Here is a 21,482-nt window from a genome sequence, read left to right as displayed (position 1 = left end):
GGAACCTAAATCATAGTACACATAATACTTTCCAATAATTTAACATCTTCAAGTTGCTGAAATTTTAGAACAACTTTCTTAGCTTGGGCCTAATTTTGTAAGTACCAAGCGGAAATAATATTCATTTTCCTAGTCAAAGAGATTATAATTAATTCCATTATAAAAAAAGAAGCTCTATTTCTAAAGTTACAAAACTATGAAATAATAATAATAATGTACAAAATTCAAAGTCTAGTTATTTAGGTGTAGAAACTACCCCTCAATTGCTACTATTTTTATTATTTATTTTAGAATCAACTCACAAAAACTGCCAACTTAACCAACCATCATTGTGGTGATAACTACAAGCCCCCACTTAAAAGCTTATGCTAGAAGGTTGTAATCTCTAAATCTAGCCCAAAACTTCAAGACCTCATTCATGATGACCTTGAATACATATCCCCTTGGGAATCAAAGGCTTAGTAGTTCATGCACAAATGGTAGACATAGTTCATCCACTCCCTTGTATAAGATCTTAGATCCTGCCTTTAAACCATGACTATCCATTAAGTTTAAGCTTTCAATTTAGTCAAATTATAATTAAATTATAACAAATTTCTATTACAAATTGGTTCCACACCAATCAATACCAATCACGTACATGTAAACACACATAAATTTACATACTTGGTTCATATTGTTCCATAATCCCAAGTGCACATAGTGATTGGCTCATATATCACCTATACACAAGGTGAGTAGTTCATACACACATCACAAGTACAACAATGACTAGCTTTATGTGCATTACAAGTATCACAATGACTAGCTCATACACACATCATAGATACAATAATGACTACCTCTTAAGTACATCACAAGTACAATAGTGAGTAGCTTATACATATATCACAAGTACAATAATGACTAGTCTTGTCACATGAAATTGCTCTAAGTATTGGAACTAGATACAACCTTCTAATGACACAGTGAGACTAATCTCATAGTAAGACACTTGCTATTGAAATCCGACCTCTAGAGAAGGTCAGCTTCCTCCTTGAACTAAGTGCAAAAGTGTTGGAATTCCTATAGCTAACCCTGTTATATTGGTCTATAGAGGTAAAAGGAGATTAAAAAATCTAAGAAAAAAAAGAAGCACAATGATGCATCAAGAACAGAAATATTTCATCCTACTTATATAATTGCATAAAAAATTAACAAATCACTAAGAAGACTTACACGAATCCTTATTTTATCAAATTTTATGGATAAACCTGTAGGCTATGGTCTGAAGTGTACCAAAAGGGGTAGAAATAGCCCATAATCAACACCTATGGAAATTTAGCACAACGTACAACCTAGAAAAATGATAAATTTTCATACATACATGCATACATACATAAAGGTAACAAAGTTTACACAAAATATAGGTAGAAAGAAGAGGTAAAAATAATGATATTATTGAAACAAAGGCATGAAATCTAGTTTCACAATTGCAGAGATGCAAAATGCACAATTTTGTAAGAGAAAACAAGGGAGGAACCCTTACAATGAGCCCACAAGTGCATTTTATTCATAGAAGGGCCAAGAAAAAGAAGTCCCATGTGGTAAAGAATAGGTAAAAATATTGGTAGCTAGCACCAACAATCATATGCAAATATGTGTACCTCAAATCTTGAGTTAGAGGTGTGAAGAAATATGAACTTGACACCAAAGCCATGCTGCAACATTGATGAGTTTGTGGATGAAGTGTAGAAAGCTCAACAAAATCCATCACAAAAATCATGACCCAAGAATGGTCCTATGAGGAAAAGGAGTCTGAAATCTAATAAATGAAGCTTGGGCATCATTTCTCCTCTTGGAATTTGTAAAAATAACGTGCAAAGTCCTTTATATAGCTCCACGAACTAATATTTTGTAGTTGTGGGAGTCGTTGTAGAATTAGTGACATTTTATGAGCCGAAATATAAAAATCCAATGGGCAATAGGAGTTGAGGAAGTAGAAGGAACTTGGAACCAAGGACCTGGTACAAAAATTTAGTCGAGATCCAAAGTTCCCATGGGAGCAAGGGAAGAAAGAAAGAGTAAGCAAAAGGGAAGGAACTAGACACTAAAGTCTTGGTCCAAAAATCACATTGAGACCCAAAGTTCCCTTGGGACCAAAGGAAGAAAGTGGGAGTGTGGAAAAGTGAAGGAAACTAGAACCAAGGACTTGGTACAAAAATATTGCCAAGACCAAAAGGTCCCATGAGACAAAAAAAAGAAAGGGGGAGAAATGAAAAGGCATAGAAATTGGAACCAAGGACTTCCAGTCCAAATATCCCATTGGAGCTTGAAGTTCCCACAAGGCAAAAGAAAAAAAATGAGATTGGTGAAAGGGGAAATAACTTTGAACTAAGGATTTGGTCCAAAAATCTTGTTTGGACCCAAAGTTCCCACAAGACCAAGGGAATAAAGAATCCATAGAGTTATCCACCTTTGGAATTTTTTAAATGGGTATTTGACTAAAATTTGGAAAAAAGGAAAACACAACTATCAACAATATGTTTGAGCATGATAAACACGTCAGTATTTCTCAAATCAATTATACTTGATGAAAAATAAAGGGGTATGCACAAAGTAGCAACATTTATAATGATTTATGAAGGATGATTGCCTACTAATCATGGAATTTAGAAGTCTTTTTAGTCCATTGACCACAATCATAAAGAGAACATCAATTACATATAGCCAACCTCAAAGAATGAAATAAGTCACACAAATGTGTAGGATTGCACTTGGAAGGAACACACAAAAAACCTATAGCATACATTACCTGAAGGAGAATGTAGAGTGTGTAGTAGCACTTCTTGGAAAATAGAAAAAACTAAGCCAACATGTACATTCTTCTCCGGAAATCACCTGAAGAAAAGGTTTGAGGTGAATGGACCATTGATCAGTATTGGAATAATTTTACCATCCAAGCTGAAGAGACATAAAGCATTGGCCTTCTTGCAATTGGTGATGATATATAGAATTTTCAAGATATAATAAAATTTGTTGTGCCTCCTTATCTTGGTTCTATTTGCATCTCATTTCAGCACCAACACTCCCTTATAGAACACTCTGTGGACAACTTTTTTATGAAAAATTTTCTTGACATGTTCTTGGTGAGTCTCAAGGGTATGCATAGCCTTGCTCTTGGTTTCTTGTAACTATATTAGCTCAAGCAACCTCATTGACATGGTATCATTTTTTGCTAATTCCAACTGGTGTGCTAGCTCAATAGAGGGAAACTCTAATGATAATGGTATCCTTACTTCCCATCATAGACCAACATGAAATAGGAATTTACTAATAGCTCTCTTAGAAGTGATTATGTTAGCCTAAAATATTATCTTTAGCTTTCTATGTCATGAACTATGATTGTCTTCTATGGTCATTTTAATTATCTTGGTGAGGGTTTTGTTGGACTCAACTAAGCCATTACTTTGAATGAAATAATTTGATGAGATCTTAAGTATATACCATACAAGAGTACCAATCACTAATTGGGGTGCCAAAAAATGCTTTGAAATTGTCAAAGAAGATAGTGGAATGGGCATCAAATTTGGTCACAACTTTGTTAGGGAATTTTAGAATTAAAGCCTCAATAGAATCCTTTAACACAATTACCTCCAACCACCAAATGAAGTAGTTTGCAGTTACTAGAATCCATTTGTGACTAGCACTAAATGGTGGATATGTCATACCAATGTAGTCTAGTGTACACTATGCAAATGACTAGTCCAAAGTGGGGCCAAATAGTCTTTGCTTTGTAGAAAAGAAATCACATTTTTGACAATTGATCATCCATCCATATGCATCACTAAATAGATTTAGCCAAAAGTAGTTGATGCCCTCCTAAATGACACAATGTTAGTTTATGATCAAAGAACACAAAACACACAAGATGTTAGAGTTAATCAATCAAAAAACCAAACACATGAAGGCATTCCAAAAGAGACACTAAAAAACAAACATGCTAATGAATCTTAACTAAAGAAGTAAAGACAATGAGATATCTCCAACTATCTCTTAGCATGATATTAGCTCTTTCTCCCTTGTTCCTCTCCTCTCCAAGTTCCAAAATAGTGTAGCTCTCAGCAGCTTTTTGCACTATGGATGCTTATGGAGGATTGAGATTGTAGAATAGCTCCAAACATGAAATGAAAAGCTATTTTTAATATTAAAATGATGTGTTTTAACCAAAAAGACAATATTTAGTTATGCTATGCTAAATGCTCTCTAAAATGGCTATAGTCTAAATGCTTACAAGTTTTTCAGGATCTGGATTATGAAGGAATGGGCTCTATTTATAGGAAAAATGGAGCAATGGATGGCCAGGATTGAAAGGTTTAATCAAGGGCCAAGTTTGAAAGTTGGGGATCCATGTGCACAATTGGCACCAATAAAATGGTGACAAGTGTCAACATAGGATTGGGTTGAGAGAAGAGGTTGGAGGCATTAAAGGCCTGAGAAGACCTCATGGTTATCTAAAGGCTAAGAGTCAAGCCTAAATTAGGATTACCCACTGAATTAGGAGTTAATCCAAGGATAAACCTTTGTGCAAATGATTAAGAGATAATCATGGTCAAAGCATTGAAGGCTTGATGAGACCTTTGGGTTGGGTAGAGGTTGAGTCAAAACAAATGTTTTAACCATGTGGGAGGGTTGAATTAACCATTAATGGTTATTGGAGACTTTGGGGAATTAAGTGGTTGAAAGTTGGAAGCCTTTAATGGTTTTCAAAGACTTTGAGGAATTAAGTGGTTGAAGGTTGAAAGCCTTTAATGGTTATCAAAGACTTTGGGGTCTTTGAGAAGTGACTTCATTTTGCTTAGGAATGTGACAATATTTAGGGGATGGATTAGGCTAATTAGGAAGGGGTTAGAAGAATCTAGAAGGTGATTAGATTTTGCAAGTGGATTTGGTGGGTGAGGGAAAATAGGATTTTATTTAAAATAAAAATTCATTTATTTTAATAAAAGTGTGCAAGTTACATTTTTAGGAAAATGCAAGTGGGGTGATAATGATTTTAAATAAATGTTTTATTTAATTTATTTAAAAGAGGAAAAGGGAGATTTAATTAAATAAATTGATTTTATTTATTTAATTGATTGGAATTGGATTTAATGAATTAATTAAAATAAATTGAATAATTTATTTAATTAATAGAAGAATGTTTGGGGATGAATTAATTAAATATTAATTTAATTAACTGGTGGCTAGTGGATTTTTAATCAAATAAATACGAAATATTCATTTAATTAAGCTGGACAGATTTATGTGACTACAGTAGTCATCCCTCGTATCTTAATAGCAATGGTCATTGTAGAGAAATGGCCATTCGAGGCACCATCATGGAATTGTTCTAATATTTTGTTGGCTTGATCTTTCTCAATATATCTCAATAGCACTCTATTGGAGTCTTTTCTAAAAGTATGTTGTTCACTAGAGCATAAGGAATGTAATGTAGTCTAAAATTTCTTCTTTTGGTTTTGTACATGCTTAAAGGATACCTACCTTCTTGCAAAAAGTTAGTCATATCATTTACCCAATTGCTCTAAGTGTTGATGTTGGTTGGTTGGCCATCTTATAACACAAGAGTGGCCTCTACAAGAGTCTCAAAGGTCAATACAATCTATTGACATAGTCCCTTTCCTCTCACCAGCTTAGTGATCTTGGTTTTTACATCATATTTCATGACTTTTGTGATCCACTCATTTCTTTTCTCATTGATATTCCTACTCAAAAGGAATTATTTGATGCTAGCATGAGGAACCATCATCTAAATCTTATTATTTGGCATCATACATTTGTTTAAATTTTTTTAGTTCTTTAACAATAGTTAGGATCTACTTACTGGTATGTGGTGACTAATCATGCTATTAGGCTTAAACTTTGGTGACTTTGTTTTATATGCTTTCCCCCTACTTAGGGCTCTGGAGGCAATGCCCCTCGAGGGGGTTGTTGTAGGCAAAGCCCCTAGCTGGGGGCTTAGGGGCATTTCCCTTGAAGAAAACATTGCCCATTATTTAATAAAAGAGTCAACTATTATTTTAGTATGTAAACCAACCTTTGTAAACTACCTAAAATGCTTGATAAATAAGTGGCTATGAAAGGGTAGATGCAAGTTCAGTTTGAGTCCACTTTTTTGACAAAAAGTGGAAGTGTTTTCCTTGATTTTTCAGAATTTGTCACAATTGATTTAAAACTTTGAAGCACTTAAAAATAGAATTTTAAAAATGTTCAATAATATGAAATGTAATATTACGAATCTAAATTTCAAATACATAATTTATTTTAATGTATGAATGATACAAAATGAGTTTAAATAGACATATCTTAAAAAAACTATTTAAAATTAAATTTTTTTTAGAACCATACTATGCATATGCACAACCACAATATTTGGACAAAAATAAAATTTACATCTCAACTTAGAAATAATAAATATTAATCTTAATTTAATTGATAAAAAAACTGCTCAACAAATCATAAAAAAATTGTTCTCGGAAGCAAGCCTTCTATAAAGTCAATACACGGAAGGCTCAATATGTGCAATGTGTCCGCTTCATTGAAGACTGGATTACAGAGGGAGATACATATGTAAACATTCTAAAAAGGCAAATGAAGCTTACAATTGAAAAAACACACAGTATTCGTAATGTTTTAAGAGATGCATCTGACCATTTACTATTTGATTCTTCAATTTTCTTAACTAGGGAATTGTCATAAGCAACAGAGGATTTAACTAGTGGGGAGGCAAAGGGAATCTCCTCTTCTGAGGATTCTATTGGTGGGGTGGGAGTGGGGATCTCCTCTTCTGAGTAGTGGTCATGAGCAACAAAAGATTTAGTTGCTGGGGTAGGCATCCAATTCTCTTCCTGTGAGAAATTATAATCAGCACTGGAGAGTATGGGAGGAAAGGTAGGTATCCAATTATCCTCTTGTGACACATTAAAATCAGCACCAGAGAGCTCAAGTGGAATAATGGGACTGAAAAACTTCTCTTCTAAGAAATTGTCACCAACTGGTGAGGTAGAGATGGGAATCTCTTGCTCTGAGGAATGGTACTCATCAGCAACAGAGGATTTAGCAACACAAGATTTTGCAGGTGATGTGTAAGCAGAAATCTGATCTTTAGAGTAGTATTCGTAAAATGATTGATCTAGTCTGGGTTTTGGAATCTCCTCTTCTGATGACAGCATCGCTAACACTCTTGACGCTGATGGACGCATTTCAGATGTCCGTTGAATGCACCAGAGAGCTATTTTGATTGTCCTTACCATGCTGCTTGAGTTGATCAAATCCACTGTGTTGATCAATCGAGGGTCTATTAGCTCAGTAAGGCGATCTTCTTCATGTAACCTCCATGCCTGCATTGGTAAACGAAACCGTAAATCTAATCATTATATTAGTTTGCAAGACGCCTTATAAACTACGGTTTTAGTGACTACAAATATAGTTCTTACTTCTTCAATGAGAAAGAAGATATCGGGCTCTACAACAATATGTCGTTTGCCGGATATGACATTTAATAGCAGCATTCCAAAGCTGTAAATGTCCGAATTCAAACTCACACGAGAAGTTTCCCAGTAGTCGGGATCTATGTAACCTCTGCAGGGCCAAACAAGAAGTAAAATACACTGATCAGTTGCTCAAAATAAAAATACTCTTCCCCAAGAATTTCCCGACCACATGCAATAACCATTTTCATTGTTACTAAGGTCTAGATGATAAGGCGATCTTACACTGTTCCATCAACAGACGTTTCAATGCTTATATCCTTGTTGGCATATTGAGCATTTCTCGGCTGCAGTATTTGAGCAATTCCAAAATCACCAATCTTGGCATTCAAATTCTCATCCAAAAGAATGTTGGAGGGTTTGATGTCTCTGTGCACTACATACACATCTACACCCTTGTGAACATAAGCAAGTCCCCTTATTATGTCCAGTATAATATTGTGTCTTGTTGGCAAGTCAATAATCATTTCATCTTCTCCTGCATATGATGGTTAAAATTATCTACATATTCAAGGTAGAAAGTACAATCACATAAAAATAGAGCAGTGAAAGAAATGCACTGGGTACTTACCAAGAATAATTCTGTCTAGGTCTCGTGGCATGTAATCATAGACTAACATCATATTGTCAAAGCAATATCCCACGAGCTCTACGATGTTTCGATGTTGTAGCTTTGGTAGAATCCTCAGCTCGTTCATCCATTCTATTTCGCAATAATCCCTATTAGTTGCTACGACCTTTACTGCCACTCGTCTTCCATCAGACAGGTTTCCCTATAAAAAACAGAACAAAATATGGTCTTAGAGATCTTAATTGGTTCTCCACTGTTCGAAAGCTCAAATTTCATTGCTTGAGTCCTGAACAGCTACTTGTCTTTTGCCAAACAGAATTGCCTTCAATTTAAAAATATCTATTAGTAATTACCATTACCATATTATTTTCAAAGGCACAATTGGCAGTTTGAATTCGATGGGAACTTACGCTGTATATAGACCCGAAAATTCCTTCTCCTAATTTTTGACTAAACCCTTTTGTTGCCTTGTGCAATTCGTCGAATTTGAATTCAATTTGAGGTAAGTGCATCTCCTTCACAAACATTTGTAATTCTAGAGGAAGGGAACATTTTGGCCGCGGTCCAAACATAGTTTGAATTCTTTTTCTAAGAAATTTACCCAGCTGGAAAGAGATACATATTGGAATTTTCAGTTCTTTATACCCATTGATATCATTACAATTATCTTGTCCCTGAGAAGAAACAGTGTCTGACTCTGATCCATCCAGCTCTGTTTTCTCGCCTGATTACATAAATTCAAAACTTTTGAGCGATAAAAAATGAATCGAATTAGTAAAGATTTGTAAAACAATTATTATCTTACACTGTGCATCCTCGGATTGGTTTTGCTCTGTTATTCCAAGGCAGATATTCTCCTCGTTTCGACCTAGGTATGCCATATCAGCAACTCATTTATATCGCTACTCACAATTCAATCAATTTAAAATATTTATAAATGTCGAAAGATAAATTTCCAAAAACATCTAAACCTGAAAGATAGAATTCCCAAACCTGTAATATATTGCTCTTGGATGAAGGTAAGTGTCTTCATCATCAGAAGCTGCATGTGACCCTGAAGATCGGCTTTCAGAGCATTTACTTTTCCCCGAACATATACAAGTTCATCCCGGATTTTCTTGGTCAAGAGGAACCTATGGTGTTACCAGACAAAATTTCATTCAACTATAGAAATATTACTTTCTTTTCATTTACTATATAACGCATTTTAGGAGGTCAACACAACAAAACAATGCTCTGTTTCTTTTGAGAAGATAAGTTTATCAGGGAATGTATGGAAACAAATGCCTTGATGATGACTTACTTTGATAATTTATTCGATGTGATAAAGGAACGACACAAAATCGCACCAGAAAGTATCAATTGAACAGCTTCACGCATATCGTTCAAAACTTCTTTGTGGAATTTAACATTGAGGTCTTTCATTTGCTTCAAATATTTACCTAGCTTAAGCATATCCTTGAGAAGGTCGATGCATTCTCTATCATTTGCGGAGATGTTGTCGAATCTTTCTAAAACATTGGCTATCGCTAACAGCCCCGCTGCAACCCAATGTGCATTCCCCAATCCTTTCAACACGTCAACCGCCATTGAATGTGCTTCAGTAGAAAGCCGGGATTTCAAAAATTTCTAAATCAAATCACCCAAAAAAAGGTACCATTATAACATGAAAGTAAAATTACCGTTTAAAATTCTTGATTCTCAGAAAACAAAAAACATCAAGATCCGAATTACCTGATCCGAAAACATTTTTGAACTATCTGAAATGCCTTCAAACAATTTAGAAAAATCTGAGGCAACAGGCTGCACTAAATCCTTTAGCTCTGTTCCACTGTCAATTATTTTGCAGCCCAAGCCCTGTAGGCAACCGTACAAATCTTAAATCCCTTACAAAACAAAGAGCAGAAAGTTAAAAGTAGAAGAATGAAGCATATGTGATGTACCTGGTTAGTGATAGCGGACAAAACATTCTCAATGTACCGTATAAGTATATTCAGAGAGAACCTAGAAGGCCAGTGGTAGAAGAAGATCTGTTACAACCAGCACTTGAAATTTCGTTGTTGGGAGCGATATTCGTTGAAGAACTGCTCATTTTGTCGCTATTAGTGGGCTCTGTCCAGTGTCGACCAAGCTGAAAAGTTAACAAATTAACGGCTTGCAGAAAAGAAAGCTTGATGCAAAATTAGCGCCTACCCCTTACAGTGATCCTTCGAATTTTGAGTTACGGGCATTACAATCTCTTTAAAACCCTGATTCTTCATAAAACCATCATCTTCGTAGCATCACAGAAGTACGCGTATGACTTCTGCATCTTCGCAGAGCTTTCCATAAGAAAAGATACAACAATTCCACACAGGATAGCGACTTCTTCATCTTCGCAGAGTTTTCTATAAGAAAGGGCACAACAATTCCACACAGGATAGAGACTTCTCCATCTTCGCAGAGCTTTCCATAAGAAAAGAACAACAATTCCACACAGGATAGCGACTTTTTCCTCTTCGCAGAGTTTTCCATAAGAAAGGGCACAACAATTCCACACGGAAAGGTCTTAAGAAAAAGGTTAGTCGATCTTTCTACTTAAGTTTTCCTTTTTAAACAATGTATTGATCATCGGAGGACCCCTCAATTGTTCCATCTTTCTGTTCTTAGAGGGAAACTCAATCATTTATACAAACTATTTCTAATAATGATATAATCAAAACAATTAATCAAAATTTAAATTGGATAAGTAAATACAAAATTTTAAAGATAGGAAAGTGATAGTGAAGATGTGTTAATTTGTCAAAAAAATAAAATTTTAGGGTATTTGATTAAATTAGAGCATTAGAATATATAAATTGGTTGTTTCCTTATAAAACTTCATATCTTTGGTAAAAATGTTTGGGTCAAATAGCAAGCTTGATTACTTTGTTTAGTTGTTGTAAAAAGCTACCAAAGCATCAAAATTTTATCCAATGACGTCTATATCTATGTAATATAATGGGGACATCATTCATATTAGGTTATGATAATTATATATATATGTAATATGTCTTGTTGAATTCTTGTATATATGCATACAACCAATTTGAAGGGATTATAACTTAGAGGATGCTTGAAGAATGACTATGAATGAGTAGCAATGGTTTCATAACTTCATTATGGTTGCATAGTAGATAGTAGCAAAGATTGTTAACATTTTGGAGGATGACATCATAGTCTTATAATTGTTACATCCCCAGATCAGCGCAATCTAATGGGTTCTTAAATAAACAAAATAAATAAAAAAGAACGCATATTAAAAGAATGGTTGAAAATGTGAAAGGAGGAAAAATGTCATGAATTAACCTATGAGGGACAACCTTCACTCTTTCAAAGAGGCGTGCCATTTGAAGAGAGCAGCCTGTACAATTATGGTGTCCATGATCTTAGAAGGTGTATTGATATATATTCCTTCTCTTATAGCCACTTCTATAAATACTTACTAAATTACAACCCATTAATCTATCAAAAATTGATCACTTACCTTATTTATGTTATTCTCTCCATTTATTATTCTCATACACACAATAATTAACAAATAATATCTTAGAATACTAACTTACACCCACATGTGAGGACTAGTTTCTAATATCCCCTTATAGCGCTAGTGAAAAACTTTACTCTAAAGATGCATCAACAATTAACCTTCACCATTTTCTATCTTTGTCTTCTAAATTACTTGTAAGGTTCACCTTACTATGTTTGTTTCAAGTCTTCTTCTCAATTGCCTCTCTTTGATCTCCCTAACTATTACCTCTCTTATACGGTAAAATAGATCAACTTTTTGCATCCAGAATAATTATAATTCTATGTATAATAGAAAAACTTGTGATAAAATAAAAGATCACATTTTATTGAGTCATTTTCTTAAAACAATTCACTTGCCCTATTTAAGATTCCACATATTCAACATGTAGGTAGATATATTCAAAAAATTATTTTATTGTTTTGCTAATATGATACTTGATTTGTCAAACTATTATAAATGGTAGATTGTTATAGTGATTTTTACACCCTAAGTATTCTTATAATTCCTTCCTAGATGTGTCATTTTGTTGGGAACTAAAAACACTTTTTACCATAACGTATGCCCTTGTTACATAAAAGGCAACTCTAAATCTAAGATTCCTAAAATAAACGAACATTCTCTAGAGGAGATGATCTACCCTTTTCTACAGCACCTTCATTCAATCTCATCTTTACTCACATTTTTAGTAGTTTTTCTTCTTGTATTTATTTTATCAACAGCTTTGGTATGGACATGATAGTGCAACAGTTATGAACGTTGCTACCTCCATACTAGCCAACAATTGATAATGGTAAGTACAAAAGTATCCATGGAATGATAGATAGAAGCTCCATTATTCGCACCAAGTGCCTTTAGTTTTGTTGTCCATCTATAGCCTATTCTAAGCTCGCATTCTAAGCATAGGCAGGAACGACACTGTCAAGGTTGTGGAGTCTAGCTTTTTTGAACCAAGCATCTCTAGCCTAACCTCTTTTTCTTTTCTCCTTCATGTAAGTGATTATTGTAAATTGGCATGCCATACTGCCATAAAGGTATTTTTGTGCCCCTTTCGATGCCATCGCTCGTTAATGTGAATAGTAGGAGTTGTATAACCCATCCTCTTCTATCTTATCCTTTTGATTATTCATTTGATTATTAAATTTTTCTTGGCATTTCTAGTCTTTGACTATGGGGATGTGACAAGCAAAAGAACCCAAAATGAAGGGGAGATGGTTTTCTATTAGAAGGATAATTCCTCTAATAAAATAGTTTGAAATATCTTTATAGTATAAAGAGTTGAGTTTTGAACATTACTTCTATAGTGGAATTTTAAGTTGTCTCATAATCTTCCACTATTCAATTCTAATAGAATTCCAAAAATGAAAGAAAACATTTTGTTGCTCTGTCAGTCCAGCTGAAAAATTGAAGGGGCAGAGGACACAAATAAATCAAAGATATAGAACACCTCATTATGTTCAACAGCTTGCAGAAATTAGTTCTTAATTCAAAAGTAGCGCCTACCGCTTATGATGATCCTGCAAATTTTGAGTGACAGTGACAGGAATTACAACCTCTTCAAAACCCTGATCTCGCATTGAGAGTCGTCAGTTTTTCCTTGCATCATAAAACATGAGTAGAAAAGTGGCTTTGGCATTTTCATAGAGTTTCGTTTGCACCTTCGTTGAGTTTTCCATAAGAAAATACTTCTGTAGCTTCGTTGAGTTTTCCATAAAAAAAATTATACTTCTTTTTTTACTCTAGATGAAAAGACCCAACAATTCAACACGGTATATGTCGTTAAAACAAGAGGCCAGGGTAAACGAATAGGTTATCTTTTCCTTACCATCTCCTTTTGATCAATCTAATGGCCATTATTGCAAGGAAGTCAGATTAGTGTAAATAACTTTTTAAATTAATTTTGGGAGTAGTAATGTACAAAAAAATTTAGAAATGATATGTAATGTTTAATCAGTAAAAAATATATTCTGAAGTATTTTTTTCATTTTTCGTAAGATAGATCACTTTTATATTATCAAGTATACAAAAATTTTAGTTAATCCTTGCAAGGTACCAAAGTATCATGCATCAATGACCACTCATTGTCGTCAATATAGCACTTATAATATTACTTGTAAATATGTGGTGATAGTTACCACATGATAATGTGTAAATTCATCAAACAATTAGTGTGTGAAAATAGTAATAATTATATACCATAACCTTCTGATGTGCACTCTCATTTACCCTTACAATACATATATTCACTTTTCTTTTTTACACCCAACTGGGGTTTCTTGGTTACGACTAGTCATTCATCTCGTGAGCTTAAATGTTCAATTAGTATATTCAAAACAACTATGTGTGTGTGTGTGCGCACACACACACACATATTTAGTGACCAACATAGTTAGAGTGGGTCAATTGTGTGACAAAGCCTACTTTTTCTAGAGTCAAGTGAGCTTCAAGGTCTAGTGTTTGAACCTACTTTCTCTTATACCTATGTAAAATCCACCCCTCAACCACCACAATTTTATATATATATATATATATACATAATATCGATAATCTACTTAATCAACCAAACATTTTCATCTTGCTTTGAAAGGTTAACTCCACAACTTTTTCATTCACCCTAGTGGTGTCAACTTGATGAAACCACTTATATGCTTACATTTGAAAGAATTAAGCTCCCATAATTAGGGTCGTCCCTAGACCCAGATCTAATCCTTGGGGGCTCATTCATGATAACCCCATTGACATATTCTCTTATGGGAAATTAAAGGTTTTATAGTTTACACTCAAGTGTTAGAGGGAGTTCATTCTCTCCTCATGCATGAGATCTTTCATCTCTCTTTAAATCCTAATTATTAATTAAGTGAATTTATTGACTTAGTCCCATTATATTATAAGATAAACATTTCCATCAAGTGTGGATTCAATTTACCCAACATTACCAAGTATAACTCTACAAACTTACCCATGTATAGTTGAGGATCATATCAAAGATCACAAACAACAACTATCTCAAGTGCACATCACATACACAATGAGTCGCTTGTCATAGCCCCTAGAAACCACATTAATACTTTTGCAGCATGACCCTAGCCCTGGTGTAATTTGGATTAGGGGTGAAGTTATGGATTTTGTTATGTGGACAATATACATGTGTGTCTGCTCCAGTTCTGAACCATGATGCTAATATTATTGAATATAATTATTGCCTTTATTATGCTATCTATAATTTAGTGCATTTATTTTGTTTAGACTAACTTAGACTAATAATGTGTGGGTGGACTTGTGTGAGGGTTTTCGTTGGTTGCAGGTACAGGGGTGCAATATGAAATAGATTTTGTGGTTTTGTTGGTGAGAGGCAAGTAGTCCAATGTTGTGCTTGTGTCAAGGTCTTTGGTTAACCCTTGCAATAATTTAGATTTTCACAATCCAGTTAAATTCAATTTGCAATATTTAATAATCTCTTTAGAAAGATAAACAAGTATGGTGAGAATTGTTTGAGCTACCATTTAATACTAGGACTGTAGACATTTATTCAATTACCATGGATTGCTTATTACTGATTATGTCTATAAAAATTGTAACATCCTAACTACATCTTTGTTAAATAAAGACGTTAAATAATAATTAATTTACCAATGAACAATTAAATGAATTTAATATATAATAAATATATTAAATGGTAAGAAACTATATATATATATATATATATATATATATATATATATATATATAAAATTAAATGTATAGCGTGTGGGGAAGGAGGGCAAAATATAAATAATAGCTAAGTTAATAAATGTTAAAACTATCGAATGCATAAGAGAAGGAAAGAAATAAAACCAAAAAAAGTATTGAAGGAAATAAATGCATGAATAGGAAGGGCATGACAACAAAATATTTTTTTGGAGAAGCTATCCAACACCAAAATGTAGGACATGAGTGTAAATGAGAATGGCCAAAGGCATGGAAGAGATAAATGTAGGACAAAATAGGAGAGCTCTATCATTAAAATGTTATAAAATTAATGCCTATAAAGGCTTGTATTATTAAAAAGGGAAGAAACTATGTTGCCAAGCACGCTTAAATTAGGATTCATTATGTGTTGGGAAGGAGAAAAATATGAGGGATTGTAGCCAAGGTGGAGAGAAAGGAAGAAAGTTGCAGGTGCAAGCATTGGAAAAACCCTAGGACTCCATTAATCCAGGTGCTTTTATTTTAATTGAATTTCTAGATTATGGTCCAATGAATAAAATTTTAAATATAAATTATTAATATTTTATTTGTTGTTTGTGTATTCAACTTGGAAAAAAATCTTAAAGTTCCCTTCCCTACTAATTTGCAACACCCTAGTTATAATATCATTATTTCCATATGCAAGTTAATCTGAAACCATTCATTTTGGTTGTTGATTCTCTCTACTCATCATGTCTCTAAGTTTTCCATCAACAATTGTTTGCATTGGGTTACATATTTTTCATAATGAATGATAGATTGAAGAAATTCATTATAAATTATAACACTTAATAGCTTTCTCTAGAGTCATGAATTTGGGTAGGTGCATTAAACAAGTCAGCTAATAGATAGATATAATAACATATTAGTCGTGAGGCTATTTAGAGGTGTTAATTTTGGAGTTGGATCATGTTAAAATTCAGGCATATAATTGTTTTATTTTAGAGCAGCAATATATCTCTATAGACGCTAATATCAAACATTTCTAATAAGATAGCTGAAATAAAAATAGTTTAAATAACTCAATCCTTCCTGTAGCGTCCTAAAATTGCGACACTTGCAATTTCGACTGCATTTCGGTCTTCACGATGGCGACGCAACACGCAACCTAAATGGAGACCCCGAAACCTGTTTATGACACCAAAAACTGCATTTTCTTGCACCTTGGCCTGAACCTCCTTTGCACCCTGCTGTCCCGGGAGGTGGGACCAGAGCGCCCAGTGCCCTGGTCCCTGGCCCTATTTTGGGCCCGGTCTCCTTTGGGACTTCGTTCTTTTTGTTTGCAAATTGGAAAATTATCTTTCCTGGTCGGCCTAAGGTCGGGAAAATCAGTCTATTAACCCTAATTGGCAAGTATATAAACTACTTTTCCTCTCTCATTTTGGTAAGAGGGAAAAAGCGTGGAAACAATACTCAAACATTCAAGCATTCAAGCATTCAAGCAATTGATCATTCTAAGTCTCCATTCAAGGCTAAGTGTTGCATTCAAGACAAGGATTCAACCATTGAAGAGGAGATCACATACTACAACATACAACAATACAACATACGACAACATCTAGACCTTCGCACATAAGGATACAAACATCCTTACAACAAGGTATTAGTACTTGTTTTACATTACAATCATTTACATTTACAGCATTTCTCATTTCTTGGTTAATTCCAAAACCGGGGTTTGACCTAAAGGCAAACCCCTAATCCCTAACCCCCCAATCATCTTCGCTTTTCTGTGTGTAGGTTGCAGGTACGCGGCTGAAATTGAAGATCTGGAATCCTTGTGCAGAGACGAACAAATCCCCCTTCATTTCGCGGATTTTTCAGAGGACCGTGTGCACGCCGGGCGCCATCGTCCCGTCAACTTTTGCTCAAATTTGCAGGACAGCACCGTATCAACATTTTACAGCTAATTCCAGGTCCGCAGCTTCATCCTATATTCCTATCTCAGTTTATAAGCGAATCTTTCTCACTTTCTATGCATTCCTAGCTTAATCATTCTATGCACATTCTTTACAAAAGAGGGTAGCCTTGCTGTCTTAACCCTTGAAACACATTTAGAATCCAATCTTGCATTGTGTGGGATTGGATCTTGTGGGTTTCAACCCCTCTTTTGAATGTAAAGTCTCCCCTAAGTGAAAACCATCAACCCTAGCAACCTCCCTTCTCTCTCCTCGGAGTTGGAAGAGGGGAGAGCAACTAGGGTTCGATCGATTTTCCGCTTTACATTTTGGTGAACCCGATGTGAACATCCTTTCTGATTATTCATGGTTAGATTTGAAAATTTGATTCCTTGATTACATTTCCATGTTTGATCTTTTGCAAATTTTAGAGGTTGATGGCATAAAAACCCTAAAATTTTCTTTTTAGTAATTAAGCTTGCGAAATGTTTAATTGTTAATGCTTGTTTCAGATCTGCCCTTCTATCACAAATTATCAATTCATATCGGTGCTTTAATTTTGAAAATTAAGTGGTTAAGTGTCAAAACCCTAATTTTTGAAACCCTCTTGATTCAACTTTTGTCCGACAATTTCACTGATCAAAACATCTCCAAATCAGCTGTAACTTTGGATTCTGTAATAAAATCATAAAATCTTTCATCCCTGAAAATTTGGAAAAAAGTTGCAAGGACCGTGTGCACTCCGAGCGCCATCGTCCCCGACATTTTTTCCGAAATTTCGGGAGCAAGATCTTACTGTATTTTCCTGCTAAAATCCAGAATTTTGGCTGATTTTATCAAATCTAACACTTTCAAAATTACAGTCAAAGTTGGTCTTGTGATTGCTTGGTTTAAGGCTCCTAATCATTCAAAAATTGTTGAAATTGAAATTTTGTGTCAAAATTGTGTTCTTACTGTCTTAAATCTGAAAAGTATGTTTGCATTCATTCAAAATTTCAGTGCTTCATTCAAATTCTTGCAATTTGTGATTTTTGAAATTAAGTGCTTAATTATACCAACTTTGATTTCCGCTTTCAAAATTGAATTTTGCGTGAAATTGAGTCAATCTTTAAATTTCAAAACTTGCATTGCTTTTGGTATTTCCTCTAAAATCATAAAATTCAAAATTTCAGTTTCCCTCTCTTTTTTTCAAAATTCAAATTTTGCATTTTTCGACAATCTTGGTAGGGTTCAATTTTGAGATTGCAACTTTAATTTGGCCTATCTACAGATCGTAAAATCACTCAATTTTTTCAGGTTAGCTTTAAAATCATCATAACTTTCATCCCTGCAAATTTTGAAAAAAGTTGCAAGGACCGTGTGCACTCCGAGCGCCACGGTCCCTGACATTTTTTTTGAAATTTCAGGAGATTGTCGTGATTGCATTTAACAGCTTAAATCTAGAAGATTGGCTGATTTTACTGAAAATTGCTACCTCTAAAATTCAAAATTTTCTCTCTCTCTAGTGCATGAGTTTTACAACAATAAGCCCTACTTACACTATTCCCATTAAACGAAGCCGTAGAATTAAGTCTTTCCGAGGTTTAATTACTGAGGAGATGGAACCTAATTTGAATAGCCTTTTTAACGAGGACATGGGTAATTCCTCTAATCCTCCTAATGATGAAGAAGCTCTCCATGAGGTTTCTGTAGAACAACTTTCGAAATTGGATAATCAATTTGACGATTTTCGACAATGGATGTCTCAAGAATACCCCGATAGTCAAGCTCTTCCTTTAATTGAGGGTCTAAAACGCATGCTTCAAAGTGATAATAATGGAATTGATATTTTGCATGGTATTGCACACATTGTGGATTCGAATGTGATGCCTATGAAGAGTTGTGCCGAATCTTTAGGTTATACACAACCTCCCACTCAAGTCAATCATTCTATTCCTTTGACAACTTCTATTGCTAGCATACCTACCTTTACATCAAACATAATGGCTACTTCAATACAAGACATTCCTCCTATGATTACTAGTCATGGGGGCAATCCTTCTTCTTCAATTAACCCTCTTCCTTCATTTAATCCAACTTCTTCATTCATTCCTTCAATGAGTGTTCCTATTACATCTCCACAAATGAACATGACGCAAGGGGGCAATTCATTCAACCATTCCATTCCTCCTTGTAGTGTTCCTCTTGTCCAATCATCTCCTATGACTAACTATCATAGTGTTCCGCCACCTTACTCTTTACCTTCTTTTAATAACATAACACCTCCATCTCAATCTAACACGTCTAATATGAATTCTTCGACTGAAGCGACCATTAACAATCTTGCACAAACTGTCTCTTCTTTACAGCAACAAATTGCTTCTATGAATCAATCTAAGTTTAGTGTGCCCACATTTGATGTTGCGAGCCCGCTTTCTCTTGACATTGTTCGAGCTATTCCCCCTAAACATGTTGAAATCCCGCATTTGGAGCTTTATAATGGTAAAGGTGATCCTCTAACACATGTTAAGACATTTCAAACAATATGTACTGATTTTGCTTATGACCAAAGGTTGCTTGCAAAACTGTTTACTAGAACATTAAGAGACAAAGCCCTACAATGGTATTGCTCGTTGCCTTCTTATTCTATTACTTCTTTCGAACAACTTGCAAATGCTTTCATTCAACAATTTCAAAACAATATAAGTCCTAAAGTTACTTTGATTGATTTAATGCATTGTAAACAAAGTGTTAAAGAAAAAGTGACTGATTTCATTGGTAGATATAAGCATTTGTATGCTCAAATTTCTTTTCCAGTGCCTGACAATGATACTCAAAGAATCTTTATTTCTAATTTACAAAAAGATATTTGAGAAAAACTTCTATTTTTTGAGTTTACTTCTTTCCAACAGTTGTGTGCAACTCTTCACAATTATGAACTGACTGTGAGTCAAATGGAACAATCACATCCTATGGCTTCGAGTGATAAGGGTGATAGCAGTCAACAACCATTTGGAAAGTTTAAACCGAACAGAGATTCTATCAAATTCAATGAAAACATCATCAACAACAATGTGAATGCAGCATCAGGTGTGCCTCCTATTTCTAAATTTTTCAAGAAAGAAAGAAAGTATACTCCTTTGAATGAATCATTGCATAGTATTATGAATAAGTTATTGGAACAAAATGTGCTTACTCTTCCTCCTATAAGACAAATTGATCCTGCAAAGATTACTTCACCTTATTTTGATAACAAATCTTTTTGTCAATTTCATCGTCAGCCTGGGCATGATACTGAAAAATGTTTTTCTTTAAAGGGTAAGATTCAAGATTTGATTGATAATAATACTATCTCTGTTTCTGGAGTGAATGATAAAGGCAACACATCTGTAGCTCCTCCTAACCAAAATCTTCAGATTTTTATTGATCCATTACCTTCCCATACCTCTAATGCGATTGAGAATAATGATTCTTCTTTATCATCTGATGGTCTTGTGTCTATGACTCCGAATGTGATTAACTTTGTAGAGCAGCAAGAAAACCCTAAAGAACCTTCCATCACATTTGATTCTAGTGAAACTATCAGGGCACCTGATGGTCCTTTATACATAGTTGCAAAAGTCAAGGATACACCTTGTCGTGGAGTGCTTATTGATCCTTCGTGCATGGTTAATGTTATTACTGAAGAATTTCTTTTTACTTTGCAATTGAATCAAGTGATCTATGACAAAACAGATGTGATTGTGAAATTATTTGATGCATTTTCTTCTCCTGCAATTGGTTCTATTACATTACCTATTGAAGTTCATAACAAATCCCTTGATGTGAACTTTGCTATTATTCCTTCATCTGAACAATTTCGTGTGAAGCTTGGCTATCCTTGGCTATCTTCCATGAAAGCTATTGCTTCTCCTATTCATAAGTGTTTTAAATTTCCCCATAATGGTGAAGTTGTTACTGTCAATCATAGTCTCTTTAAACCAGCTGAAAGAACCTCTAGTGTTCCTATTGATTACTTTTGGCCTAAACAATTCCAATCTCTTCCTCCACGAAGTGATCATCTTTTCAAATCTTATCAAAAGTGCAAAACATATATGATCATATCTTTAAGTGAACCTAGAACACCCACACTTGATATTCCTATTGTTCTTGAGAAGGAAGTTCTTCCTTTGAAAGATAAAACTAATGTCTTTCCTCAAGAAGATTCCCAACCCGCTCCTATGGATGTGACT

General features: G+C 34.4%; 1 protein-coding gene across 2 annotated transcripts; it reads right to left on the bottom strand.

Moving 5' to 3' along the window:
* Positions 1-6,471: 6,471 nt before the first annotated feature.
* LOC131074315 (rust resistance kinase Lr10) lies at positions 6,472-10,661 on the bottom strand. Of its 2 annotated transcripts, XM_059208538.1 has the most exons (11): positions 10,294-10,658; positions 10,044-10,212; positions 9,835-9,957; positions 9,404-9,729; positions 9,094-9,233; positions 8,906-8,968; positions 8,511-8,824; positions 8,101-8,302; positions 7,755-8,007; positions 7,476-7,620; positions 6,472-7,379 (listed from the first exon to the last, which is right to left on the bottom strand). In XM_059208538.1, exons 3-11 carry the CDS (start codon positions 9,847-9,849, stop codon positions 6,552-6,554), a joined length of 2,286 nt encoding a protein of 761 aa, XP_059064521.1. In that variant the 5' UTR covers positions 9,850-9,957; positions 10,044-10,212; positions 10,294-10,658; the 3' UTR covers positions 6,472-6,551. The 2 variants fall into 2 exon arrangements, with proteins under 2 accessions (XP_059064521.1, XP_059064522.1); XM_059208539.1 differs by having other exon boundaries at positions 6,558-7,405; positions 10,044-10,661.
* Positions 10,662-21,482: the final 10,821 nt, after the last annotated feature.

Source organism: Cryptomeria japonica, chromosome 7, assembly GCF_030272615.1.
Source record: "Cryptomeria japonica chromosome 7, Sugi_1.0, whole genome shotgun sequence".
Classification (NCBI taxonomy): Eukaryota; Viridiplantae; Streptophyta; class Pinopsida; order Cupressales; family Cupressaceae; genus Cryptomeria; species Cryptomeria japonica.
This window is presented reverse-complemented; position numbering and strand designations above follow the sequence as displayed.